At 50.9% G+C, this 27,200-nt stretch overlaps 9 protein-coding genes across 9 annotated transcripts; 6 read left to right on the top strand and 3 right to left on the bottom strand.

Moving 5' to 3' along the window:
- The first annotated feature begins 2,075 nt into the window (after positions 1-2,075).
- Positions 2,076-3,462, top strand: STEHIDRAFT_149621 (uncharacterized protein). Its single transcript, XM_007308764.1, has 7 exons — positions 2,076-2,221; positions 2,278-2,324; positions 2,408-2,445; positions 2,497-2,543; positions 2,601-2,904; positions 3,009-3,206; positions 3,280-3,462. Exons 2-5 carry the CDS (start codon positions 2,293-2,295, stop codon positions 2,709-2,711), a joined length of 228 nt encoding a protein of 75 aa, XP_007308826.1. The 5' UTR covers positions 2,076-2,221; positions 2,278-2,292; the 3' UTR covers positions 2,712-2,904; positions 3,009-3,206; positions 3,280-3,462.
- Positions 3,463-3,917: 455 nt separating this feature from the next.
- Positions 3,918-4,824, top strand: STEHIDRAFT_124715 (uncharacterized protein; the record flags this gene model as incomplete). Its single annotated transcript, XM_007308763.1, has 3 exons — positions 3,918-3,965; positions 4,036-4,052; positions 4,124-4,824. A coding segment is annotated over exon 3 (689 nt), but the record flags the coding sequence as incomplete, so codon positions are not given.
- Positions 4,825-6,727: 1,903 nt separating this feature from the next.
- Positions 6,728-7,159, bottom strand: STEHIDRAFT_134172 (uncharacterized protein; the record flags this gene model as incomplete). The annotated part of the gene is made up of 2 exons (XM_007308762.1): positions 6,728-6,748; positions 6,812-7,159. The coding sequence occupies 2 exons, from the start codon at positions 7,157-7,159 to the stop codon at positions 6,728-6,730; spliced, it is 369 nt and encodes a 122-aa protein (XP_007308824.1).
- A 1,118-nt stretch (positions 7,160-8,277) lies between these two features.
- On the bottom strand, positions 8,278-11,794 carry STEHIDRAFT_171492 (uncharacterized protein). Its single transcript, XM_007308761.1, has 3 exons — positions 11,558-11,794; positions 11,370-11,502; positions 8,278-10,658 (listed from the first exon to the last, which is right to left on the bottom strand). The coding sequence occupies exons 1-3, from the start codon at positions 11,747-11,749 to the stop codon at positions 8,842-8,844; spliced, it is 2,142 nt and encodes a 713-aa protein (XP_007308823.1). The 5' UTR covers positions 11,750-11,794; the 3' UTR covers positions 8,278-8,841.
- Positions 11,795-11,971: 177 nt separating this feature from the next.
- Positions 11,972-13,565, top strand: STEHIDRAFT_171491 (uncharacterized protein; the record flags this gene model as incomplete). Its single annotated transcript, XM_007308760.1, has 3 exons — positions 11,972-12,264; positions 12,326-13,223; positions 13,293-13,565. 3 exons carry the CDS (start codon positions 11,972-11,974, stop codon positions 13,386-13,388), a joined length of 1,287 nt encoding a protein of 428 aa, XP_007308822.1. The 3' UTR covers positions 13,389-13,565.
- Positions 13,566-13,929: 364 nt separating this feature from the next.
- On the top strand, positions 13,930-15,683 carry STEHIDRAFT_171490 (uncharacterized protein; the record flags this gene model as incomplete). The annotated part of the gene is made up of 2 exons (XM_007308759.1): positions 13,930-13,937; positions 14,026-15,683. The coding sequence occupies exon 2, from the start codon at positions 14,049-14,051 to the stop codon at positions 15,681-15,683; it is 1,635 nt and encodes a 544-aa protein (XP_007308821.1). The 5' UTR covers positions 13,930-13,937; positions 14,026-14,048.
- Positions 15,684-15,948: 265 nt separating this feature from the next.
- On the top strand, positions 15,949-20,293 carry STEHIDRAFT_171489 (uncharacterized protein; the record flags this gene model as incomplete). The annotated part of the gene is made up of 7 exons (XM_007308758.1): positions 15,949-16,253; positions 16,323-17,074; positions 17,607-17,853; positions 17,959-18,788; positions 18,846-18,936; positions 19,022-19,688; positions 19,767-20,293. 6 exons carry the CDS (start codon positions 15,949-15,951, stop codon positions 19,077-19,079), a joined length of 2,283 nt encoding a protein of 760 aa, XP_007308820.1. The 3' UTR covers positions 19,080-19,688; positions 19,767-20,293.
- Positions 20,294-20,534: 241 nt separating this feature from the next.
- On the top strand, positions 20,535-22,193 carry STEHIDRAFT_171488 (uncharacterized protein; the record flags this gene model as incomplete). The annotated part of the gene is made up of 6 exons (XM_007308757.1): positions 20,535-20,700; positions 20,782-20,901; positions 21,046-21,151; positions 21,413-21,555; positions 21,645-21,774; positions 21,899-22,193. 6 exons carry the CDS (start codon positions 20,535-20,537, stop codon positions 22,095-22,097), a joined length of 864 nt encoding a protein of 287 aa, XP_007308819.1. The 3' UTR covers positions 22,098-22,193.
- Positions 22,194-22,422: 229 nt separating this feature from the next.
- On the bottom strand, positions 22,423-23,039 carry STEHIDRAFT_124709 (uncharacterized protein). Its single transcript, XM_007308756.1, has 2 exons — positions 22,843-23,039; positions 22,423-22,775 (listed from the first exon to the last, which is right to left on the bottom strand). Exons 1-2 carry the CDS (start codon positions 23,022-23,024, stop codon positions 22,550-22,552), a joined length of 408 nt encoding a protein of 135 aa, XP_007308818.1. The 5' UTR covers positions 23,025-23,039; the 3' UTR covers positions 22,423-22,549.
- Between the last annotated feature and the right edge of the window lie 4,161 nt (positions 23,040-27,200).

Genomic DNA, 27,200 nt, shown 5'->3' with positions numbered 1-27,200 from the left:
TCCAACGTCTATGTAACAAACAAATACACCCCTCATGAATGATACAGCACCAGCGCGTTAGGATGAATTATCAACGTGCTCACGAATAACATGGTTGGCCATATACAAATATTTTCCCTCCCCTCCCTGAGGAAACGGTAACAGCATATTATGTTGTGGCAACTTCTTCTCCCTTTTACGCCACGCTTCGTACGTCGGCGGGAGATCGTCAGACCGCCAAACCCAACCAACATACGAGAGAACTACAAGGATAATGGCTGAGAGGAGCAGTCTGGGGTGTCGACGAAGGATGGGCAGGCGAAATGGTAGCATGAAGGAAGACTGGCTTGAAGAGAATATTCGTGAGCGAACGCGACTAGTTTGTTTCTCCTGAACTGGGTGCGGAATAGCACCTGCGGAAGAGTTGTCGAGGGCCATGGTGTACTCGTATACTGAGGTAGATGTGGGCGTAGAATGCGAGAGTCGAAAGGCGCCAGCGGCGCGTGCACCGACTCTTAAGCCTCCTCGAGTTCAAGGGATGGGAACAAGTCTTCCGTATGGTCAGTGGTCATTGCCTGATCGCCATTGTAATGGAGAAGTCTTGCTCAGATCGGTAGACGGATGTATATGACCGGACTACGATGTATTCCGGCATGTAGTCTCCGCCCGTATTGGGGAATACACTGCTCAGCTGGAGATAGAACGGTAGTTGGGCGGCCCCGATCAAAAATACATCGATTGCAGGATGCAACGAGGCCAGCAAACGTTTCCAGCATTCTCTCCAAGTATCGTCAGGGTAGACAGGAACGAATGGTAGCTGAGCCGGAGGAAGCGAGAATATACATAGTGCGGCTCGAGATCGAGGAGGGATCGGTGTCGACGTTGAACGAAGTCAATAGAACGGCGGACACATATCCGACCGTACCACATCTGCGTTCAGCGCTTGCATGTTCCGTATCCAGTGATGGCAACGATCGGGAAACGAACTGTTCCTAAGTTGTCAAAGGTGCACGCCAATGCTTAATCCCTCCACAAGCGAAACCCTGTTAGGAAAGCACATAGGCGTTCCAGGTTGCGCAAAGAGTTCATGTGAGAGTTCAGAAATGACCAGGGTTTAGTGCACCAGCAAATAGTGCTGAAAACTAGAGCAGTACACCATAAATAGCCGCACATATCCCCATCGATGTCCTCGGTGAGCTGTACAGCTCGACCAGTGCAGCTTGGAAGACCGTGGTATTCAAGTTCGAGACGACTGCGATCACGTCTTGACCAAACAGACAGCGGTGAAAAGCAAGAAACTCAACGATGCCAAGACTGAAATGAGCTGCTAAGGTAGTGCACATCAGCAAGACTGCATCTGACTAAACCTAACTTTCGGGTCTATTCCGGTCTATCCGGTCTTTTGGCTCTTTTGGCGCAGACCGCTGTAGATTATTCATACTTTGATAGACGGAATAGGGTGAATATCCTGTTGACAGTCTTTCTCTGCTCATCGGGTGTACTTAGATGGCTCGGACCGAGTTCTAGCGGCCTAAATTGCCCCTTGCCACAAGATGTTTACGATAATTATCGGAAGAGCAACGGAAGGGCACACTATGCAACAATGAAAAAAGTGGTGGAGGAGATGGAATTCGTTGCAGCTTCCGTCGTCTGCATTGAGTGACGGGCCCCTGCCATACTACCTAATCTACAAAGACACATTTAAAGCTGTCTTGGCCTATCGTGACCACCAATATCCTCCGCCCACACCTCCTTTCCAAGATCGCGGCAACCAGACTACTTTCGTAGCACGCTTTTGACGCGTCTGAGGCGTTTGCCTGAGTACCTTGGTGCGAAGGAAGTGTGTGGTGGTGTAAGTAGTAGAGGGAGTAAGGTGACGTGCCGGAGTGGGCGAGGTGAGTAAAGACGCGGTGCTGTACGCAGACGTGCAGAGATGGGTTGAAGAGGACGAGCTCCGAGGGCGTTGGGAAAAACAAGGTCTCTCAAGCGCCGCCCGCCCTAAACTGGCACGTGATCTTGTTGACTCGCTTGGTGAGCCCGGACTGAGCGCCCGGCTTGTCTATGCCTCCTTCTCTCCCCCCTCACCACTCGATATCCTTTCCCATCGCCCACCTTGTCGCTGTACCTCTATTTTCCTCAGCAGCATGTATAGCTCGACTTATCCAGCGTTGAGTGCCATACCCAGGAACATTATGTCGTCCACGCGCTGGCACTGGACTCGCGGCCTTTTAACTCGTTCTTCGTGAGGTCTATCCATTCCCAAAGGCAATTATTCGTGTTTATCTCGATACTATGTAGGTGTACTCGTCGGGAATGAGGTTTATGACACATGTCCAGGTCTCGTCGTAAGTTATCACAGCCTGAGTCGTTTTATCTCTGACCAAAAACTCTTCGACCACCCTCGACCTTCCGTATGCGTACCATCAAGCGTGCCACCAGAGTATCTGTCGAGGCCTCCTTGCATACGTGAGTGAGGCAGCCTTGTTTGATTTACAGTACCGACTATCGTGTGTACAGCGCTCATCGTCCCTGTCATCTCCACCGTCGAGTCTGCTGCCAACCCCGTACGTTTTCACCTATCTCTTCGATCTACTAGTGGCTAACTCTTGTTGGATTTATAGGTCATTGGTGCTGTCCTTCGCCGCGATGGTCCCTTAACTGGTGCTGTCAACGGAATCGTCGGCGCTGTTGACAGTGTTGCCGACACTGTTGAGGGTACTCTGACCCAGTGAGTATTCATCGCTGATGACTGGGAACTTACATCTACGATCTCAGTGGAATTATCCATTGCCAGACCGACTGCCTTACTTATACAGGTCTTTCAGCTCGTTCCAACCACAACGACGTCTCGTGTATCGTGCCTTCATCGATTGGTTTACAAGTACCCTTGTTTACCGATTGTGTGAGGATCCCGTCGTTCATAATGTGTGTATTTCGTTTCCCTCCCGTTTACATTCCTCCCTTTTTATATCCCTGTTGCGTATATACTCATGCCCTGACACCGCGGCTCATGTATCGCTTCTATATAGGGTAGATTTTAACAGGTCAACTCTCTAACAAGACCGACACCCCATCAACCCTCGCATTCGACCAACACCCTTCCAGTGAAGGCCAGTTCGCAAAATTCATGGACGGGTTGACGGATCCGGAGAGATATGGCGAAGTCGCGGCCATGGATTTAGTTACTGGGAAGATGCGTGAGGACGTTGGAGCGGCGGTAAAAAAAGGTTCGCGGATGTTTTTCGTCGTGTGTCGTTCTGTTGAACTTCCGTGTACGAACCTGATGATGTTTCGTTACAGCGTTTAGGTTCACGGTTACGACGAGCTGCTACCACGCTCGCGAGCATGATCATGTATGCTTGGACAGATGAGATAGAGAGTTCTTTTTGGCAGGATAGAGCTTCTCGTACTCATGTAGCATACCACTGTAGTCATCCGAGTCTTCAGAATGTATATATTTAGCGTAGTCAACCAATACTATTTATTTTTACGCATTTCAACACAAACCAAGGGGTCTTTCGGAAGAACTATTATGCTCTATCCATAGTCGAGGAGTGGGCCCGGCAGTAGATATTGTGCTCTACTAGCCGCCTATTGACATCTATTCCATGCCTACCAGAAGGCAGGTCTGTATGGAATAGATGCTGTCAAATGATCTATTTCCGTCTCCCGGTAGACCGAATAGACCGAAATAGTTAGGTTTAGCCAGATGCGGTCTTGCTGATGCACAGATCACAATGCGCAGAGCAGGCCGTCCTCAGTATGTGTAAGGGGAAACTGTCGTCGAAGAGCAAGATCGTGAATGTCGAATGGATTTCGCGCTCGACTATTATGCATTGAATCTCCGCTTCAAACGTAGCGAAGCTGAGTCAATCGTCCATGCGCCACTGACAACCGCCACGACGTTGACGAACTTGACGAACGGAGACGCCGTGTGGACCGTGCTTTTCGGGCACAACTACTACTATAGTGAGACTTAACGGCAGGTATGTGCTCAAATATTGCCTCACACCAGGTCCTTGGTCAACTGAAACTTAAATCCCTTCATCCTGTCAGGCTGCGACATTGCGACAGTAAATCTCTTCCCCAGTACCCTACCCGAACTAATGCACGCTGACATATCTTTTACAATGATATTTTCAAGGATATGTCCTCACCAGATATCCGCCTCTCACAGCGCCAGGCTCTAGAGAGAGAAGCCCTTCGGCTGCTGCTCGCCCTTCAGAGCGTGCACGCTCGCATCAACCAGCTCACTCCAATATTCAAACTTCCATCCGAAATCCTCCTTCGCATCTTCTACATCTCCTCTTGCATCGATGTGCCGTGCTCTTTTGGCCTCGGCTGGATTCAAAGTACCACCCATGTATGCCGACTGTGGCGCCACGTCGCCCTTGAGAGTGGCACTCTCTGGGCGAAAATCTGTACGGATATCGGTGCAGACTGGGCCGCAGAGATGTTTCGTCGCGCTCGCTCTGCACCCGTGGACATCAGCATGAATAAAGTCAAATTTTCCGTCGACGACTTTCTGTTTGAGCATCTTCAATCTCCCGACAATATGCGCAACGTCCGCACTCTCAACCTTGTCGGTCCTAGCAGACTTATTGAAGGCCTTTGTACACCCGCACCATCGTTAGAGACGCTCTACTTTAACTCCAGACGTTCAGAGCTTGGTGTCACGGTGGACTCGGAGAACCTCGCGACCCTTCCCGCACAACTTTTTAGCACACACGCTCCCAGACTCCAGCGGGCCAAATTCATAGATTGTCGCATTCCTTGGGAGAGTCTAGTGTTCCAGCAAAACCTCGTCTCCCTTACTGTCATTATTCCGCGTCATAATCCTGATGCTTCGCCCTCTACGTCCCAGCTATATGGATTATTGAAGAGAATGCCGCTGCTCGAGGAGCTCAACCTACGCAATATCCTTCCCACGACCTCGTCAAATCTGCCCCTTCGCACCGACGATCCCGCGCTTCAGCTTTCTCGTCTCAAGTGCCTCTCCCTGGGCGGGCCCGTTTCCGATATATTGCAGATCCTAGGCATGCTCGCATTTCCTTCGACGACCAGCCTGAAATTCATTTGCCAGCCATCTCCCAACCAATATCCCTCTCTCACAGACATGATACCTGTCGTCGTCGCCCAAGTCAACTGCCCATCGCACGCTTCTCTTCCTATTAACGAGATCCGCATCACCCAACAGAAGCAGAGCCGTATTCTCTCGGTCTCACTCTCAATGGCCATACCCGTTGTCGGACACCCTGAGTCTGAACCCGGATTACACAATGTCTTCACACTCAAATCATCTATCCGGGGACCTTCGCCGACGATCGATTTCCTCACAAAGCTATTTCAACAACTTGGCCCCCACCGCATCTCCGATCTACTCTCCCTCGATTATTCTGGAGGCGGAAGAGCGATGATTCGTGATCTAGTTTGGGGGAGACTATATTGGCAGATGCGAAATGTTCGGAGGCTCGAGGTGTCAAACATCTGTGCGACGACTTCTTCGGGGTTAAAACTTCGCCAAAGCCTCGTCAGAAACTCCCTCCTCCCACTCGATATAACGCGGTGCGTCAACCCCGACTTGGGCTATAGCCATAGCCAACTACTCTGGGAACCAGGAACTCCGGAACTTTCGCAGGGTGTACATCATACCATCTTCCCTGCCCTCCAAACGGTCATATTATCGAATGTCCAGTTCGATCTTGACTGTGATGACTTCGCGGTAATCTTCTTCGAGAATGTGACTAGGGACATGGAGTGGAGAATGCAGTGGGGATGTCCTATAGAGGAATTGGTTATACGAGATCAGGATGGATCTGTGGAGGATTTGTTGTGCCTCGCGAATGTAAAGGCCGCTAGGGAGAAGTTGGAGGGAGTGGTGAAGAAGCTGGTGATTATTTCGGGGGATCACGGTGAGGAGTGCTGAACGGCGATGTTCCCAAATATGCAGGCGATGTGTCGACGTTCTCTTATGATCAAAATGACTTTTGTTGTCGCGAGCGTAAAACATGTTACGTTCAACGTTTTGGTATGGTGTACAGCGTGTTGGCAGCGTGGGTATGTCGACGGAAGGCCACAACCACGGCGAGACCGGACTACGGCTCGCGAAACTCTGCTCCGTGCTAACTTGCGCCCGAGTTGTACCATTGTCCTGAGAGAGTTTTTTACCCTTGCATCGGTCGTCTGTGGAGCTCGAGTATTGTCGCTATCGTCCTTTGAAGTACGCCGCCAGTCGTTACACGTTACCCCAGATCCTCTCAGCAAAGCCCTTCTATACTCCTGCCTGGCGGGTGCTTGGCTCTCAATCAGTCATTCATTATGCGGTAGTCCATTAAGATATCTGAGGCTGGTATAATAATAAGCGACCCGAGAGTCGCCACAGTGGCGAGAACGGACTATTGTGGAGGACGAAAAGAGTGTACGTGAAGTTCCCGGTTCTCTGTGATCGGTGCACCCGGAAGGATATAGTGAAAGCCGTTTTTACTAACGAAATATTTCATATAACCATCGAACTTGGTCTTTATTAAGCCTTTACGAACAAGCCAGTCAAGTCCGTGACATCCGTCTGCTGAAATACTCGCCAGCATGGAAGCGTACTTTGCTGCTTCGTCGTAGGATGCGTCGCGAGGGACCTGTGTGGCAAAGATTATAAATATACTTCAGTAAATGGTGAGATAGTCTAGGGACAGACTGAAACTCGTACGCGCAAGAAATTAACTTCTCCGAAGGAGTATAGGGGAGCCCACCCTTATGGTTGGAACGGTTCTACCTGAGGAGTAGGAAGAATCGTAAACTTCGAGACAAGCTGCGAATATTGAGACGTTCGACTTACCGTGCAGAGTGGTGGGAGCCCAAAGATTGCTCTGAACGAGTCCCATAACTCCTCGATGGCCCGTTCTTGCTGCTTATCGAGTACGCTCCTACACGGAAGCTGACGACATGAGAGTTCGCCTGAATGTTTACACATGCGCCTCCTCTGTAGCTCACGTAGACACTCGAGGGGATCGATCTCGAGTTGCTGCAGAGGCTTCCAAAATGTCCCAGGCAGATCAAAATACTCCTCTGACTCTAGATGCCGTTTTGGTCTACCGAGAACCCCAGGCTTCTCAATATAGTCGTTGCACGAACTGGAGTGTTGTTCGAGATCGCGCATAACCCATGCATCGATGATGTGAACCATCTTGACGAACACAAATACATCTTTCGAGGTCAACGACGGCCATTCGGCGTTAATTCGTGAAGAGTCCCATGTACGCTGCCAATGCGATTTGGCATCTTCGATGATAGACCTCATAGGCTGTGCTTGTGTCGTGTATACTTCGAGATTGATTGGTATAAATGTTGTCTCGTACGGTCTCTTCTGGCAGAAAAGACTGTAAAAGGCGGACGGGAGGATGGACGGAACGTCACAGTTGCGAGCAAAGCGTATGAACGCTGGCGCTGACGGCGCAGCTGCATCAGCCCATGTTTGTGGCTTTTTCGATCCGGAGTTCTCGTTACGAATCGCAGTGTCTTGACTCAACCACGCTTTCGTGGTCGTTGGCCAGTCCGCCTCCAGCCGCTGCACAATTTGTGCACGAAGCCGTACAAACTTGTACTTCGTAGCCATCGAAAGGACGGGTTCGATTATTTCGAGGGATTTGACATCGATCTTCGATGGAAGCCCGCTTGACGAGTCAAAATTAGCAACTATGCTATGGCACCGTGCCGCAAAAATGTACTCACAAGCCATGAAATGCTGCGTTCAGCAGACTCTCCAAGTCTGCCGCAGAATCGGGCATGAGCACCACCGGAACGCCATCATAGACTTCGTTCGCGGCCACATCTGAGGACTGAAGCGTACCCTCAATCATCGTTGCAAAATGTGAAGACCAGATTGGAAGCATAGATGTGTGCAACCGAAAGGCAACGTATACTAATAATGGATGCGAGTTGTGCGGCTCTGTGTCGTTTGAGTCGGAATCGTCGCGACCCGGTTTCTGAGGCGCTAAGAGAGCAAAGTCTCCGCCGGGCATATAGAACGAGTCATGGCGTTTTATCGCTGAGATATCAATAGACATAACAAGTTATGGAGAAAAGCAAGGGAGATAGGCTGAGTGAGAGACCCTTTGTGACGATGTAGTCGCTAGACGAAAGTTCGCGGCCGTCGGTGACGGTGAACAAGTTCAACACGCGACGTTTGTGCGCACGGGATTCGCCGGGCGGCGAGGTGCCACAACTTTGCCACACCCGAAGAACATACTTCCCTGCCGGAAAACACACCCCTCAACACTTTTGAGACACCTTATTCTACGTTTTCGTTCTCCAGGAACTATATATTAGCTAGCCCACGACCCAGCCTAGTTGAAACTATACAAAAGCATCTACAATCCGATCGAATATCCCTGCTAACTACAGTAAGCTATTCATACACATCCTAGTTCTCATCGTTCGTTCATTGTTCATCGCCCCCACTCTCTGCAGCCCCCACCTCCTCCAGCCGTCTTCTGTCCCCGATAGATACAGTACGTAAGTTATCCAGTATTGATGTCTGTTTATTGTAGAGTATGCGGAAGGGGTGACGAAAAAAAGAGTTATACAGCGAATATGTCGAAGAGTATGGGCATCGATGATGGATTATGAAGATGCATATATCTTCTGGGTGTAACAGTCGATGTGCGACTGTCGGAGTTAGAGATGAATGCAATAGGATAGAAGATAAAGTGGGATGAGACGGTAGAATTCCAGTTAGAGGGACGGGAGATGGAACATGACATGAATAGGTGGGTTGACGATGAACAGTGAGAGAGCATAGACGAAGGATGAGATGTGGGCCAAGCAAAACGGAGATAATAGTCCATGTATGCGAAGGCACAAAACATCCTACCGTAAAGGTTTCCACCCATCTCCAGCCGGCCACTTCATTTCGTCCCTCTCAATCCCACCATAAGGATTATCATCATCCATCCCCCCATCCGCATCTACATCCGCATCTCCATCATAATCCACCCCAACACCATCCAAACTCTCGCCACTCTCACCACCTCGTCCCTTATAACCACTCCTCCCATCCCGATCGACCAACCTCTGCTTGCCCTCCTCGTAGAACAACCCTCCCGGCCTCTGCGTCACGCTCGTCCCAGGCACATACCCCCGCCTCGAAAGTCCCGCCTCGGCCTTATACCGCGCCTTATCCAACCCCAAATCCTTCCCAATCCCACTAAACGCCTCTCTCAAACTCGCAATACTCATCGGCCCATCACTACCACCACCACCCCCATTCGCCCCATATTCGCGCTCCCGCGTCGTCGAAGTCGTACTCATATGTCGCGTCAACTTCGGGAAGGGTGATGTCGACGACGTAGGCTGCGCAGAAGCCGGAGCCGCGAAGAAAGAAGGATGCAGAGGCGACGAAGGCGGATATTGCACGCTTTCTGGTCTCTTGCGTCGGGGAGGGGGTAACGTCGGTGTGGACGGTTGATGCATCGACTTTGACCGCGTCATCCTCGGGGTTGAATTCGGTGAACTGCCATCACTAGGCGAGACGGGTGATTCTTCGCTCACGACGGGCACTCCGACGCCGATCCGCGATACTTTGCGATCTGGGTGAAGAGGTGGTGGTGGAGGAAGGTCGGTGGTCGTTCGTGATGGAGAGTACGAAGGAGAACGGGAGGGTGACTTGGATGATCGGGCGGGGCTGGTGAACGTTCGCCGTGCGGCATTGGGTGTCGTAGGCATAAAAGGTGATTCCGATAGCGAAGGCAGGGAAGCACTAGCGACCTGATCGAAGCTCTTCGTCGAGTCGCCCGATGAAGGCGGTGGACTGTATGCCCCAGCGCGTCTCACGGTACTTTTCTTCCTCGCAGGAATAGGCGGTGGAGACCTGTGCTCGTCCGCAGAAGAAGACAAACTAGTACTGCTCGATCCTCCGAGGCTGCCTGAGCTCCTCAGGCCAGAAGCACCACCGACCCTGGGAGGACTCATGCTACCACTATGACTCCCACTCCTTCCGGATCTTCCGTGACCATGTCCATTCATGGTCAACGTGGCAGAACTGCTCTTCAACACCTGCAACACTCTGGCTGCCTCCCTCTCCGCCTCCGCCTTCTTCGCGTTCTGACCCGCTCGGCTTGCCTGCAGCGACTGCTTCATCAGCGGAGACAGGGCGTGCGGAACTTTACTGGCAGGCGGAGGTGGGGCGGGAGGTTTGAGGTGAGCTTGTGCGGTGGTGTGGGACGCGGCGGGAGGAGGGAGAGGTGCAGATTTAGCAGCACCGGAAAGGATGGAGCCGGTGCGAGGTGGAATGAGGGGTGCGGGTTTGCGCGGTGGTAGGGGTGGGAGCTTGCGGTCAACATGAGAAGGAGAGGGTTCGGCAGCGAAGATGGAGGTTTGTGATGTGGAAGCAACGGGTTTGGTCGTGGTGTGGATAGACCGAGATCGGGTCACGAAGGGATTCGAGGATTTTGGGGAGCTTGGTACAGATGGCACCGGGATGAGGGGACGTTGGTTATCGGGGTGAGAAGGCGGTGCAGGGTGGACTTGGTCGGAGGTGAGCTGGGTGAACGGGTTTGTATCTGGGCCTGGCGCATCTGACGAATTTGAGGCGTGACGAGAGTGAAAATTTACGGTCGTACGTTTGAAGGCATTCGCAGGCGCTCGAAAAGGGGACTGTGGCCGGCTCTTTGAAGGCGAAGGATGGACTGAGCGGGAGATGTGTTAGTAAATGGGAAGACAATACGATGAAGAACATCAAAGGTAATGGTCTATATGTCGATCGCGCGAACCTTCTACGCATGGCTATGCATCTGGCATCCTGTCAGGTATTTGCTCTATTTGCTCTATTCCCAAGGTGGAAACGATATTGCCGAAACGAGCAGTTCTGACCACGGTCATTGAGCTGTATTTAGACCGAAGCATACTCGTTTCGGCAGCATGATTTCCCTTCTTGGAAAATGTGAAGGTTATTTGAGATGAAGCAGAGCTAAAGCACAGAGAGCTTTCGCCACACGTAGAAGCTGCTTTAGAGTATTGTGGCCCACACCCTCTAGTCTCCTTAACATCAATGCATGGGACCAGTTACTGAGACTACATGAGTTCACAGCTACCCTCCGAGCCCGCACTGCTGGTCCTGATCAGCGTGGGGCTACTCATCCACATAGGCGGTCCAACGCCACACAAGTCGTCTACGCTCATGGACAGAGCAGATGTGCCAAAGGCTGGCACGATGGACGTAAGACCTCCAATAGTTTTGAGACTACCGCATTGAACGCCAGAAAGTGTTTCCCGACATCAAGCTATATTCCCTTGGCGCCCAGGAGCCACACCTCCTATCCGGGCGCATCTTCAACGGTGGCCGCAAGATTCGTCTGTACCACGAACAGACAAGAAAGGATGATAACACAAAAGCTCACCCTGAATGAACACCATGTTGCGGTCGACCGCATCTCCGCTCTGAACGTGAATCACGAGCCGAAGGATAGCAAAGAACTGTCCAGCGCTGAGCACAGCTTCCTGGCCTGGAGGTGGTGCAAAGAATTGCAAGATCTACAGAACGATTCAGCAAACCTACTAGGCCGCCAGAATATGAACAAGTGCGCACCGCGTCCAGCTCAGAGAGAGGTAATTCGGCATAACGTCCCCGAAGCCATGCACGGACCTCGCGGGTGCTGATCAACGGCTTCTCGTGTTCTGTGGGCGCTGGGTCGGGCGCGACGAGGTCAGCTAGTGATGAGGTGAAGAGAGCGTATTCGTCATCGTTGAGAGCGGAGGCGTGCAAGGTCAGGGGACGCATGGGACGTCGTCGACGTCGTACAGAACGATGAGCAGGTCGTGGTAGACGGTGAAGGGCTGTGCGCCTCCACGGCATTCAATATCTCGGAGGAAGGGCGTTCTGACGTAAGCCACATTTCCGTGTGGCGCCGAGTCTAAGGTTTGTGGCGCGGTTCTACTTCTTCGTCTTGACCGTCATCTACGTTTCGACGCAGCAAGCCACGACTTGTATTGCGGCATTATTATGTCTATCGACGTCTCGAACATTAAACGCCATGAATCATTCTACGCTGCTGGTGGCGACGTCGTTCTTTTAGCGTCTAAATCGAAAGACAATGACTCCGTCAACTCAGGCTACGTCGCCTTCCGACTAGACACGTCAACCCTCTCTCTATGGTCTATGCCCTTTTCGGAAATGATACGGTCAACTATCCAGTCCACCAATTCAGATGAAAAATACGATGGTGCTGCCGCTATCTTCATGCCCGACTCTGCCTCGGATGTCGAGAGCCTATTGAATGCGTTGCTTCACGGATTGTAAGTCAATTCCAGTTTGTATTTGTCACCAAAGTAGCCCGAGACAGAAATATCATTACAGTGAGCTTCCCGTCAAGCTTGGTGCAGAGGCGCTGGACACCATTGGACCTGTACTCTCAATGGCGACGAAGTACAAGTTCGAGCGACTTCGTGCGCATATTGTGCAGCTCCTTGAATGTGATTGGCCAACGACTACCGCTGCGTGGTTGAAGCTCGATGCCCCCATTAGCGAAAAACACGCCGAATTTGAAGAACCGCAGAAGCCCCGTTGGACACCCCGCCGCCGGCTTCCCGAGCCACCTACGCCGAAAGCCCCACCGGCGACGTGGGCAGACTTCGCTGCGCCATCCGCGCCGACATTCATACGGTTTGCTCGCGACCACAGCGTTCCCTCGATCCTCCCCGCCGCTTTCTACAGTCTTTATTGTCAAGAACGACCGTATCGGGAAGAACATGTAAAATTTTACCTCAAAATTTATCGCAAAATGGCTGCTCGCAAAACAGGGTCCTGTAGACCTTCCAGTCCTCCGATCGATCACAGCAAGTCCTATTGGAAACGCACATGGGATCCTTCCAAAGTCCAATCTAGGTGGCCATCATTGACGGCAGAAGACGTAGAGGTTTTCGAGAATATGGCCCATATCATCGACGACTGGAACAGGCGCATGCTCAAGCGGCACTGTAAGGAGTGTAAGGAGGAGATGAAAGCTAGTGGGAAGCGGGCGAAGATTGTTCGTCTTCCGAAGATATTCGAGATGAGAGCGCACGAAATCGAGGTGGATCCGCTCAAGTGTCTACGCAAATTTGGAGACGAGTTGTGGTCGTATTCTTATCTGGACGGATATTATCGGCCTTGCAAAGCGTGCGAGAGTATACTTCATACGGCAAAAGAAGCGGCCATCCAGGACCTTTGGGATTCGTTCAGAGCACTATTTGGACTTTCTTCGCTCCGTATGCCGGTGAGAGGACTCCTCCTGTCTCATGTCTTTGCTTCATCAAATTTACTGATCGAACCAACGATACCTCAGTCTGAACTCCCTCAGAATGAAGATCCTGAAGACACTGAGTACGAAACCGACGACGCCTTAAATGCCGATGCCAATAAACTCTCGGACGACGATTGATATTCTGCCGAAACGAGGACTCCACGTTTGCCCGTTGCTTACTGGTGGCGATATTATTTAGTAAGTAGAAGCTAGCCTGAGTCTGAGTTCTTTGGACAATGATTTGACGCGATTTTGTCTTCTTATACCTTCCCATATCTTATTATTGACTATATCGACTGCGTTTTCAGTGTCAGTTTGATGAAGTGAGAGGAAGAGTCGACAACTGTTTGGGATAATGAATGTATATAATTCGCGAAATGTGAACTGTCTTGCATCTTCTCCACGAATATGTGGTCCATTTCTGAGTGCATTGCGACGAATATTTATTGGCTCTTCTGATGGATGATGTGCTATACTAGTAGTAGTACTGGTCTGGTCAAGATGTTCAACTACTTAGACGTTTCGCCGCCACCGTGGCGTGGCGCGTGTGTTTGGTCGTATTTGACACGTGTTCAGCTTTTTGTCCGTCGAGATCAAGTCGAGATCTGTCCTTGTTCTCCTTCCTACGTGGTCGTCGAAGAGACTGTACGTACGTCTCGTAGTTGGCATCGCAGTGGTGATTTCCATGTACGTCCTTGGCAGCTTTCAAATTCCGGATATGTTGTCAACGCGTAAAACAACCACTAAGTCAATCTTCTACTCGCTCGTCTGACAGCAGATCCAGGCCATCTTCTCGCCATGAATCAACTTACTCCCATAGATCGAGTTCCACCAGAAGTTTTACTTCAGATCTTTTCGTGGGCCACTCTGATTGATAAACCTATGAGTCGCTATCTCGGGTGGGTTCAGACGGTCACCCATGTGTGTCAATTGTGGCGCCACATCGCGCTCGAGAGCGCGACCCTCTGGACGACGATCCGTACGGATATGGGCACGAAATGGGCAGAGGAGATGCTGAGACGTTCTCGCTCTGCAACCGTCGAAATCCATCACAGCTCTTGGTCCACCTTACCCTGGGACGACTTCCTCGACCGTTATCTGGCGTTGCCTGATAACCTGCAGAGTATTCGTGTTATCGATCTTCGTGGTCAGGAGCAACTCCTCGAATACCTTAGCGCGCCCGCACCGTCCTTAGAGACGCTAAAAATAATTCACTACGATGTTTTCGGCGTCAGACCCGACAATTCCCTCGCTCTTCCCTCGAACATCTTCGCCTCTCACGCACCCAGGCTTCAGGAAATCTATCTCTCACACTGTAGCATTCCTTGGGATTCTCCTATCTTTCATCACAACTTGATCCTCCTCACCATTCATGTCCAAATATCCGAAACCACTCCATCCGTATCCCAGTTCGAAGGACTCCTAAGGAGGACACCGATACTCGAAGAGCTGACTATCGCGCATGCCATTCCTTCGGCCTCCTCTTCACGCCTTCGTAGCGTCGATCCAGTCGTGGAATTGCTCCAGTTGAAGGTCCTTTCCCTATGTGGGGACATCCCCGATATGCTGCAGGTTCTGGAGCGAGTAGCAATCCCCCCCACAACTACTCTAAAGCTCATCTGTCATCCTTTGTTCGACGCCGATCTACACCATTTTGAAGTCATACCCATCCTAGCTGCGCGTATGGACACCCCCTCATACGCCAATCTTCCTCTCGAACTTCGCGTCACACGACAGAACGTCATTCTCAGAATTTCACTTTCAGCGTTCATGCCCGTCGCCGGGCGGTCTGAGCCAAAATTGCACAATGTCTTCACTCTAGAATCGCACATGGATGATATAATTCCCTTCTTGACGGCGCTATTTCAACATCTCCCAAGACACCGCATCACCAGCCTTTTCCTCGATTTCTCAGGGTGCGGACCAGCTCTCTTCACAGACGATGTCTGGAGCGCCCTTTTTTGGAGGATGCGTAACGTCAGTCACCTTGAGCTGCGTAACCTCCTCGGCGATGAACCGGACCTTCGATCGGACGCCGAGAGCCTCATTCCTCTGGATATATCCCGCCCGATAGAGCACGAGAACCTGCAATTTGAGCCCCGACGACGACGAGAGTCAGACTCTGACCCGGCAGCTGCCAAAATAAAACGTCCCATATTTCCCGTGCTGCACACCCTACTTCTCTCGCACATCAAGATCTATCGTGCTCGTGAACGTTTGGTGGTAGGGTTTCTGAAGAAAATGGCGAGGGACATGGAGTGGCGCAGGCTTTCAGAATGTGCTATTGAGGAGCTGATTATAGAAGATGAGCTTGGTGCTCTGGACGAGATGATTGGTACTGAGGAAGATGCAGTGGTGTTCGATCGACTCAAGAGAGTGGTTCGCGACGTCAGAATTGTTTCAGGCCATTCTGGTACCCAGTTCGGTATTTGAGTTCTGTTTATTCCATGTTTAAATAAGTACCTACATAGTCAAGTCGAGTCTATTGTGCGATACCAACGATGCTCAGGCTAGGTCTGTCGATCTATTTCTACTCTCAACCTGCGCCACACTCCTTGGTGTGGCACCTCGCTATGTACGCGCTTGTACGCGACGCGACGCGTCACGCGCGTCAGGGTCAGAGCGTGTTGTTCAACTTTTCTCTGTCCTTCCATCGCGCTATAGATTTTCGTTCTCATCTCTTCGACTGCAACACGCCATGGACTTAACCCGACAGCATCATGACAGTCTTTACTTTCCTGATGGAAACATCATCCTCGCGACGGACACCAAATCTACATTGCCAGTATCGCAGCCTGTTGATGGCACCGAGCTTCAGCACGGCGGCGTCTTGCTCTTCCGCGTTCACATGTCCGTGCTCTCCTTGCACTCCTCGGTCTTCAAGGACATGTTCGAGTCACTTGGAACGGCCGATAACGAGATGCATGAAGGGGTACCACTGGTCAAGATGCAGGATACCGTCTCTGAACTTGAGTGCTTTCTAAAGGCCATGTATTGTGGATTGTGAGTACACGTCTCTTCGAGTACAGATTCTTGTTATGGTTCCGACACATCGTTCCCACTATGTAACAGGGAACTACCTGCGGCGCTTGACCCCAACATGCCCTTCAAAGTTCAATCAGTCCTCAAGATGGCGACCAAGTATCAAGCCGACGCTCTCCGTCTACGTGTCATTCAACACGTTGAGGCTGACTGGCCGACAGATTTTTATGTCTGGGAAAAACTCGACGCTCGTATTCAAGCGCAATACTTTCACTGTCTCCGCTCCGCGCGCTGCGATGTCGACGATGATACTCCACCGTACTATCTTGACGACCACCTGCCTGAGCCGGCATCTGCTATTCGGCTCGCGCGCGAGTATGATATCCCCTCTATCTTGCCCTCTGCATTCTATCACCTCGCCTCCCTCAGTATTCTGGACGATTGGGACAAGATGCGTGTTGTTCCGGAGGATGGGGGTCCCATAGAGCTGGAGCGCACCCAGCGTACCGCGCGGTGGTCCTTTTTATCTGCGGAAGACTGGTTGTGTTACCAACGAGGCAAACATGCGATGAATCTGCGTGGATCATATGCATACGGAACACATTGTCCATGCAATCCACCATGCAACACACAAATCATTCGTGGCATTCTAGTTACCATACCGCCTCTAGAAGAGCTAGATAATCCTCTACGTCATATGTGCGATATTGTCGTGCAGTACGAGGAAGGCACAGATGTCGATTGCTGCAGATCGTGCGCGAATCAGATGGTGGTTTACATCGAAGGTGGTAAAGAAGTTCTCTGGGAACAGCTGAAGGGATGGTTCGAGCTTCCGGATACTGGTATGTATTCACATTATCTTCGTGTGGGGCTGTTTTTTTGGTTATTGAACTTACGAGATTATATCTTCCTAGCTTAATGACGAGATTCCTCGATCTAAGATCACCTCGAGTTGCGCTCTTTGTTTCGCTTCCCAACCTTTCGATAGTGGAGTCCGTTGTTTGAGATTTATTTATTTATTTTATGTTTCGATATTTACCTGCATAGTCATGTCTAGTCCATAGAGTGTGCACTTACGATCCTCAGCTCAGTTTTGATCGTCTAAGCTGCGCCGTACGCGCCTTGAGTACCTTGTCCCGCCACAGATGTAAGTACATTCGAACTCCGCCACGGCACGGCACGCCACGCGTGCCAGTCTTGCCATGCATATGGGCATCAACCTAGCACCTCCTTCCTTCTGCTCTCGAACTCGTACTTCAAGGAAGCTCAAGCTTCCTGGGGGCGGAGACGTCGCTGCTATGCTACCCATCAACTTTGAACGACATGATTGCCTATACCTCCCCGACGGCAACATCTGTCTAACCTCTGCTCTAGTATCTGACGAATCGAACTCCGATTCGTCTGCACCTGGAAATTTTGAACTCGAACGGCGTCTGGTATTCCGCGTCCATAAATCAGTGCTGGCCATACACTCTCCTGTCTTTAGTGATATGCTTGCACTTTCTGCAGACTCCAGCGACGCTGGAAGTATCGATGCCGAATACGACGGAGCTCCTCTCGTGTTCATGCATGACACCACTCGTGATCTGGAAGTGCTGCTCATGGCGCTATACCACGGATTGTGAGCCCCCGGATTTCTCGCTATGCAAAATCTCGCTAGTCACGAGAACTATCACTCTCGATTTGATTCAATACTGACGAGTGCTCATCGTTTGCATGCATATAGCCAACTCCCGCATCCCCCTCTCGACCCACGAACTCCCGACTCCGTCACGCCCATCCTCTCAATGTCCTCAAAATACCAAGTGGACCACATCCGCAACACCATAATCGAGCGTCTCGAGTCCGACTGGCCACAGTCTCTTTTCGAATGGGACCTCCTCGAGAAACGCATAAAGTCCGTACGCGATATGTACGACGCCCTGAAATGGAGGACGCCACCTGAAGCCGACTCAAGCAATAGTGAAGGCGAAGTATTCATCATCCGGCATCACTTCCCCGAACCATGTTCCGCCATCCGCCTCGCCAAGCAATACGATATCCCGAGCATCTTACCCAGCGCGTTCTACCGTCTTGCTTGTATATACCTGAACAATGACTGGCATCGGCCGAAGACGGACGAGGAGCAACGGCGTTGGAGAAAAGAATTCCTTCATCGTTCGGATCTACTCACCGTGTCCGACATGGCAACAGTTATCCGCGGCGTTGAAGCGCTTAAACAACATCGTACCCTTCAAATACCTTTCGAGCATACGGATCATGAGGCGGAGACGTGTAAGGCGGAGAGGTTCCTCGAACATATGAATACGGTCCGAGGGAATAGGATTGGTACTGGAAAGGGGTTGCTCAAGACGGATATTCTTGGAGCGTTCGCCTATTTCTCGGAGGATCTGGCGAAGACGAAAGTGAGAGGGAAGATAGCTGCATCTTGTACGACTAAGATACAAGGGGAGATCAGTAAGAGAAGAAAGGAAATTTGGGATGCGTTGCCCGAGTATTTCAGGATGAGGCAGAAAGAGACTTGGGATATGTTGCCCAGGTATCTTAGGGAATCATGTGAGTGGCCCTGTTTTCGTCGTTTGTGCCCTTACTGATTAGTTTGAAATGATGCAGGCTATAAAGGGCAGTCATCGGAGCCTCTTGAGACTCGACAACTGAGCGTTCATGATATGGACCGACTGCGAATTAACGAAGCTGTTGACTTGTAAGTAATTCTTCTGGTTCCGATTTTATTTTTGCAAGTCTTCCGGTTGGCGAACTCTTGACTAAACATCTTTATACGAAAACAGCCTTGATGCGCCAAGACATGGTGTTTTTGCAGTCTACCGGTTGAACAACTCTGACTAACCATCGTTATACGAAACCAGCATCAATGTGGCAGGGCATGAACGTATCAGTACAGTGTAACATAACCATACAATAACAATCAGAAGATGCGAGACGCCCTAGGGCTAGATATAAACCCACTGCTACCCTTCACGCACTCGTGTCCATCGCCTCCTGCCCCTGCCTCAACATTTCCATGCTCCTCCCAATCCCCGCCGTATCCTCCCCCATTTGCTCCAAAAATCCTTTCACATCATCAATATCGCCTACTCCCGCCCCCATATCTTCAATTTTCGCCCTTGCACCACCTGCACCGCCCTCCTTCGCCATCTCCTCCCTCTCTCTCTCCACCAGTTGACCCACCGCCCAACTCAGATACCCCACCTTCCCTCGCTCCCACTCTCGTTTACCGGCGTCGGGAACGGGTACATTCGTGTTGTTGAGGTCGATGGGAGGGAGGGAAGACATCTTGTTGTAGAGTCTGAGGGTTTCGGGTGGGAGGGAGCGGAGGGATTGGAGGGTGTGGGGAGGGTAGATGGCTTGTAGACGTTCGCGACGGGTGGTAGCACGTTTAGCTTGAAAGCGTGCGGCACGGAGAGCACGGGTATATAAGCGTGTTACGCGCTTTTGCTGTGTGGGCGAGTGAAATTGAGTTCCGCTACGTCGTTGATACGAATTATGGACAGCATGGGAAATGATAAAACATACGTTCTCGATCTTCCGTCTCAGCTCCTCAATCTCCCCCAGTAACTCTAGTTCCCTCCCGGGTTCTCTCTCCCCTAGTTCTAAGTCCAAGCCTTCATGATGCGGCGCCACAATCTCCAACTCGGGCGGAATCGCAAAGATATTCCGCAAGCTCCACGTCTCAAAGAAGTCAAACGCGACGTCCGTATGATACTCCAACATCGTCTGAAACCTGACTAGTCCCTGCTCCAGCTCGACCGTGCCATCCCAGTCCGCCGATCCGTTGGAAGAAGCGGACGGAGAATTTGGGTTGTTAGGGTTTGAGTGGGCAGCTTGGTGTGCTAGGTCGCGTTCTTCGTACCACCGTGTAATAAATGTTTCGACAGCTTCGACACAGCTTAGGACTTGTTGGTTCGCAGCGTTGATGATGCCGTCGAGGATAAAGTGTGGCGAAAAGCCGAGTAGTTCTGGGAGGAGTATAGATGGAACTGTGGCGGCTGAATTGAGAGGATTCGGAGCGGGCGCCATGATGTGTTCTCCCTTGTATTAATCAAAACAATATGAAAATCAAAAAGTCTGGAGGTGCCGAGGTTTGTTCGTATATCGAGAAGGCCAAAGGATGGGATAAATGTTGTTTTGGTTCGAGATCAACATGGTTTGTGCGAAACGTATGCGGCAAACACGCGACGCGTCCGTCACATTCTCCCGTGATTCTGGTCACATCATGCCTCTTAGCTTAGCTCTCGCCACACTTTCTTTCTCTTGTTTTCTTCTTCATTTTCGACGACGACCATGACCACCCCTGTAGCATCAACCTCAGACCCTCAACAGGGTGATCTCAATGCTAAAATATTTCAACGACTTCATCCACGCATTTATCTTGAGAGGTTTATCGCCGAGTCTGTACGGCCAGATGGACGAACATTTGATGATTGGAGGGATTTGAGTGTCAATGTCGGTGCGTTTCTTTCACTGGCTTTGAGACCCTTCGCTAACTGTGACCGTTTTATCCTCTATACGTGTTACTCTATTTCTCTAGGTTCGATAGGGACCGCTAATGGCTCTTCCCTCGTGAGACTGGGTGATACGACGATTGTGTGTGGCGTGAAGGCAGAGATCGCAGAACCGGACCTGGACAGACCAGACGAAGGATGGATAGGTTTGTGCTCTTTATGGCGCTCCTCATTGTTTCGACCGCCAGCATACATCATTGGCCGTCTACGGACTGCCCAACGCCCCCCTCATACGTTTACTGAATTTTTGCAAGTGTACTAAAATCACGTGATTGGTGTTCTTCCTGAAGTGCCCAACATCGACCTACCGCCAATATGTTCCCCAAAATTCAAGCCTGGCCCACCATCGGACGAAGCACAAGCATTGTCTGATCGACTTTTCGATTCTCTTACCTCGTACGTATGCTTTATTTAGGTCCCTACCCGCGAGAATGTGGCGTCGAGGGCAAGCCCACAAGTATTCTGGAGGTGCTCCGTCTGTTATGCTGTCTCATGTGGCAGACCCTATGAATATCTTCTTTCCACCTGTGGAGATATTTATGATCTCGTCCTCTCCCGCGGTTTCAGGTCTCTGTGACCCATCGCCTACCTTCTCATCTGCGTCTTCTGGGTTGATACCTGTACTGACGATTTATTCAACTATGCTGCTCCGTTCAGATCAAATGTCCTCCCCCTTTCATCCCTCTGCATAGAACCCGGAAAATCAGCATGGGTTCTCTACGTAGATGCCACCTGCATAAACTACGACGGCAACGTCTTCGACGCCGCGCTCGTAGCTATGGTTTCCGCCCTCAAAAACAGTACGTCTTCTTCCTTGATACTGGCCCTAAGCACAACGAGTAGTATGCACTGACCGATTGTGATTATGTTTTGTTCGTGTGACGTACAGCGCTTCTGCCCAAGGCGACCTTTGACCCAGATACAGAGCGGACGACGTGTTCTCGCAAAAAGGAGCTTATGAGTCCTTTGGAGCTATCCGAGGGCTTGCCGATATCCCTTTCATTCGGACTGTTCGACTCGTAAGTACAACTCTCCCTCCCTTACTTCGCACCGCCTTTCTCCAGACACAAGCCCAACTGATCTGTCGCCCTCTCTTCATCTTACTCGTTACTCGACTTATATACGGGGTATGCTCCGATACAGCAACATCCTCGCAGACCCAACATCCTTCGAAGAACCCCTCCTCGATACCACGATCTCCATCACGCTCAATACGTCGACGAAGCAGCTGCTGGCGGTGTCGCAGCTTGGAGAGGGGTTGGCGGGATCGGATGTGGTCGGGAAGTGTATACAGGAGGCGAAGAGGAGACTTGAAGACGGATCGAGCATATATGAGTTCTGAGAGACGGTTAGGTCGAAATTTTGGCCCTAGATGTTTGCCAGATGCTTGTTTGATTCGCAACGCCGATTGATCTTGAAGACGAGTCATGGACACACCTTTCGCTTCGCCACTGTATTGTTGACTTCTGTATCAAGCGCGGTTGTGTATTTCTCTGTGCGCCATACGAGCTCCATCTCCATTGAGATTCTCATCATCGGCTTCGTGCCTTCGTAGATTCAGATGCGTACTCAAGGTGTCGATGACCTCCATACGTAGCCAAAGACAGCGAAACCGAGGAGCGAGTATCACTTCGAACAACGAATAATAATTGAAGCTATAAGTCAGAGGGCTGTGTCAAAGCGAAAGAGAAGAGTACAACAATATAAAAGAGCAAATTGGGCCTCTGCGGTAGTAATAAGCAGCCAAGAGAAAGGTTTGAGCGCAGACATCGTCCAAAAAACCAGACAGCACCATCAGTCCAACACAATAACCTCACCCGCCGCCTCCGCCCGTCTCAGCTTGTCCACCTCAACCACCCTCGCCTTCGATGCTTGGATTCCTTCATCATCCAATTTCAACAACTCCTGGCACAGCCGAGCACCATGTTTGTCGTGGCAGTGAGTTGTCAGGATGTCTAGGGAAGCTGAGGCTGGAGCGACGAAGATCGGATGTTCCTCGTGACCGTTCGTGTTTCGATATCTGTCAAATTGGTTCAATTCAGAGTTAGGAAAACCGTATGGAAGGAAGGAAGGAAAGAAGTACTAACTCGCATAGTCGACAGGCCAAAGATGAGCTATCAAGCCTGTACACCAGTTCCATATGTACACGAGTTAACTTTCCCGGTGCATATCTCTCATCTTCATCTTCTTCGCCTTGCCAACTTCTAATCACGTCGGAGAGAACAAACTCGGAGTCTACTCTCCGCCGTTTTCTCCGGTGTCGATCCATAGCTTGCGTTGAGCTCTCGGAAAGTGACGATGGATCTATGTCGGCTGCTATGAGGTGAGGTGCGTCCTGTTTTGGAGTCGTGGAAACATTGAGAAGCGATTGAACTGATCGCGTGAATGGTATGGGAGGAAAACCGAATGTGTTTGTGGGGGGTTCGGGTGAGGAAACGTGTGGTGATGTGGAGACGAGAGGTGTCGACTTCGTAGAATGTATAAATGGAGATGAGGACGGTAAATATCCGTGCAACGAAGGCGAGGCAGAACCTGCAGCTCCCAAATGATGTTGAGAGTACCGTGTTAGTTCTACAGCGATCGCAGCATTATCGTTTGGGAGAAGTAACGCACTTGTGGGAAGAGAACGCTCCTGCTCTACTTGACGATCCTCATACTCCTTATGCATTCCATACCTTTCCAGATCCAGGTCCAAAACCTCCATTGTCAACTTCATGTTCGTCTGCATCCTCTCCTTCTCAACGTTGAGTTCATCAACCTCCTTGTCCATCTGCTCCATCTTCTTTTGTAGCCCCTCGCATGTCCCCTTCATAGCCACAAGTTCCGCCTGAAGTCTATCCGTCTCCCTGGCCAACGTTGTGCACTCCTCCTCCGCCCTTGTCTGCCCTTCCCGCGACTCCTCTACCTGTCCCCGTAGTCTCTTACCCTCACCCCGCATTCTGCTATTTGCCTCACCCAAGTCAATAGCCTCACGCACTAGTCTTCCATTCTCGACCTTCAACGACGCGTGTTCCCGCTCTAAACCCTGCAATCGTGCGCAACGAGCATGCGAACTCGCCATCTCGGTGAGCAAATCTTCCATCCGCAACCGTCGGGTATCATTCTCCGCATCCACACCCTTCAACCGTCCCACATCTTCCTTTAATCGTCCAACCTCGTCCTTCATTTCATCTCTTTCCCTCACCAACCCGACGATCTCCTCCGTCATTTCCTTCCTATTGATCTCCAGCTCCTCGTTCTCCTTCGTTACTCTCTCCAGATGAACCCTGACTTTTTCGTTCTTCAGCCGTTCTGCACTTTCCCTCCTCTGTGTCTCCTCTCTCTCCTTAATCAACTGATCATTCTTCAGAACCATGCGCCCTAGCTCGGTCTTCAGCTCCTCATTTTCCTTGGCCACCCTCTCCTGGGACGCCTTCCGCTCTTCGTTCTCCTTCACCACGTTCTCCATGCTGATCTTGAGCCCTTCGTTCTCTCTTCGTGTCTCCTCATGCCTCACCCGCAGCTCGTCCTTCTCAGCCACCAACCCGGCCTTCTCCACGGTCAATCTCTCCAGACTTTCCTTCATTTGATTTAGTGAAATTATCGCGTTCGCCACCTCTCTCTTCGTCTGCTCATTCTCCCTTCGGGCCTCCTCCCGCCCCACTCGGAGCTCCTCCTTCTCAGCCACCAACTCGGCCTTCACCATAGTCAGTCTCTCCAGACTCGCCTTCATCTGATTGAGTGCGATTATCACTTTCGCCACCTCTCTCCTCGTCTGCTCGCCCTCCTCTTCGAATCTCTTCTTCTCCCGTTCGAAACGCTGTTGTCGCTTCTCGTATACGGTGACAATTTTGCGGATGTAGAGCGCCAAGTGTTCCTCCTTGTTATCAGGAGATTGAGAAGATCGGAGTTCGCGGAGTTCGTGGAGGATTTTCTCGTCGGTGAATTTGGAGAAGTCGAAGTCGAGATGGATAACATCAGGATGTGTACGAGGTTCAGGTGACGGAGGTCGAGGTTCGGATGGAGCAATATCCGTAAGCGAGGGTAGCGAGGACTGGGCGGGTTCGTCGGATGGAATCGGGTCGACGGTGGTCGTACATGTGTCGGGAATTGGAGCTGGTGAAAACAGAGGTAAGGGTAACGAGGTCCTTTGAGCGTCGCTGTTCACCGTTTCAAGCAAAGCCGTGGAGGTCAAATGTGAAGACTGTGGCGCGCTGGTTTGTGATGTAGAAGGATGGGTATCAGCTGATGTTATCGGTAGCGGTGGCTGAGACTGAGCATGGTTGAAGACCGAAGATGTAGGAGGTAGGGATACAAATCGTGGCTCGGAAGGTACAGCGGTATCGAAAGCAAGTAGACGATAGGTTAGAGGTGTCGAAGAGGAGGGCGTTGCGCCACATTGGGTATCCTGTTGGAGCGGGGTCGAGTGATTAGTCTGCGATGGTGGAGGTGCAGCCACATTTGCCGATACATATTGCGCTGTTGTGTCTGGGTGTAGGGGATCTGGAGTAAGTATCGCGACTGCTGAGAGGCGAGTATTTGAGGCAGAGAATATGGTAGAGATAGAACTCGCCTGTGAGGTTTGCGAACCATTCAGTGACTTTGTTTCTCTCTCTTGAAATGCGGTGTTTGGTATCTGTGTTATTCCAATACCTGTGCAGATCATCGAGAGCCACATGTGGTTCTTGTCCAGTATATATTAGCATCACGGCATGCCACACATGTCTCTCAACCTCTTCAAGGAGCGAATGCTTGCGATTGCCATACGAAATGAACAACTGCGCAGGAAAGTAAGTTATAGGTGGAGGTACATAGTGATAAGAATACTCACAGAAAAAAGATATTTGGGAGGGATCTTACTATTTCGACAGGTCGCATCGAAGGAGAGAAGAAGCAGAGGAGACACGGATAAGGCGAGTAGGAGGGGCATATACATCTCAAGGTCATCGTCCAGCCCTCCCTCAAAAGGCCAGGCCGGACCTCTCGCAGTCGCCGCCGCCTGAGGCTCGGTCTGAAAAGGTTATCAGCGCCAATGGTATATCGACTATGCAACAAGATAAAGTATGGCCATATACGTACACCTAGAAGAGCATGAATCGCTAATGCTGCAAGACCGAGATTACCGCTAACGGTTTGGCGCCGGCCTTGTTGAATCCCCTGCGGGCTCTTGGAAAGCAAAATGCGAGCAAGGTCCGGAAACCGCTGCTTGACCCCATTGGTTCCCTCCGACGAAGGAGAGGGGACCGGAGGAGAGGATGCAGTTGAAGAAGAGGATGTCTCTGGAGGAAATAGAGCATTGAGATGCCGCGGCCAGTCGCTCAAGAAGGACTTGAAGGTCTAGACATATGCGCGCGCCAAATAAGACTCAGGATGGTCAGAGCGCAGTGAGTAATCCGGAGGGCGTACTGCATGGATACGTGTGTTCGCATTGAGCTCGGTCATTGAGGCAATGTCAGGCAGATGGTAAGACTGGGAGGCTGCAAAGCCGGAGTGATACGCCACGGTATCAAAAAGCTGATACACCCAGAACACACGGACAATGCTATTGAAGGCCCTGGGCCTCATATTGCGCAAGACCTCTGTGGGACCGGCAGGGGTAATTTGGCTGAGGCCAAGAGCAACCCAGACTTGCATTCCGTTGTTACCTGAGTGGAAGACGCCACACCGAGCGAATTCATCCAGCCGCAATGCAAGATTCTTTAGAAAATCGTTCGTCAGGTATGTTAATAGGTCTGAGCACGAACTTTTAGTATTACCTCGAGAAAGGTCATATACGCAGTATAGGCAGGCTCAGCATCTACGACACCGGTCTTGTTTTCTGGAGAAGCAATCCACTGCTGCAGCGTTTTATCAGAGTTGATGGACGAAGTTTTCCAAGGCATTGCCTGGAGAGTTGTCATATCGCCACGACGACTCTTGGATTGTTCTGCTGAGTTCAATCGAGCTTCGGCAGCATCGCGTTCTTGCCGGAGTGGTTCACATCTATCTAGATGGCGCTGTGTCCAGGAGGCGACGATAGAGTCCGACATATACCAGACGGTGAGAGGAGATAGAGTAGCGTAGGTCACCGTAAGTAGATGGAAGCCTGACCGAGCAATTCCTCGGAAGCGCAAACTTGAAGTCGGCTTATCCCGTGTATCGGCTTTTCGGCACAAGTTCAGGTGAGGCGATTGAGAGGCAAAAAAAAACATGGCTATGAAAATCCACGTCGAATGATAAACGCAGACGAATGGCTTTCGTCTGTGTGGATCTTCAAGCTGAACAAGCATTGTCCGAGTGGCTACTACAGTCAAGTCGGTAAAAGAAATATAGTAGTAATTAGAGTTTGGCTCGTTCATAATATAGCTACCTGATGTCTGTTATAGCATATAGTGATCTAAACTACTAATTTAGAGTGGGGTGTAGACAAGTTCCTTTTATGGCAAATGAACTTTCCTCCTATGGCAAGTTGGGCTCCTTCCTTTCC

Source organism: Stereum hirsutum (assembly GCF_000264905.1).
Source record: "Stereum hirsutum FP-91666 SS1 unplaced genomic scaffold STEHIscaffold_16, whole genome shotgun sequence".
Classification (NCBI taxonomy): domain Eukaryota; kingdom Fungi; phylum Basidiomycota; class Agaricomycetes; order Russulales; family Stereaceae; genus Stereum; species Stereum hirsutum.
The sequence above is the reverse complement of the archived record's forward strand: the minus strand, read 5'-3'. Positions and strand labels throughout refer to the sequence as shown.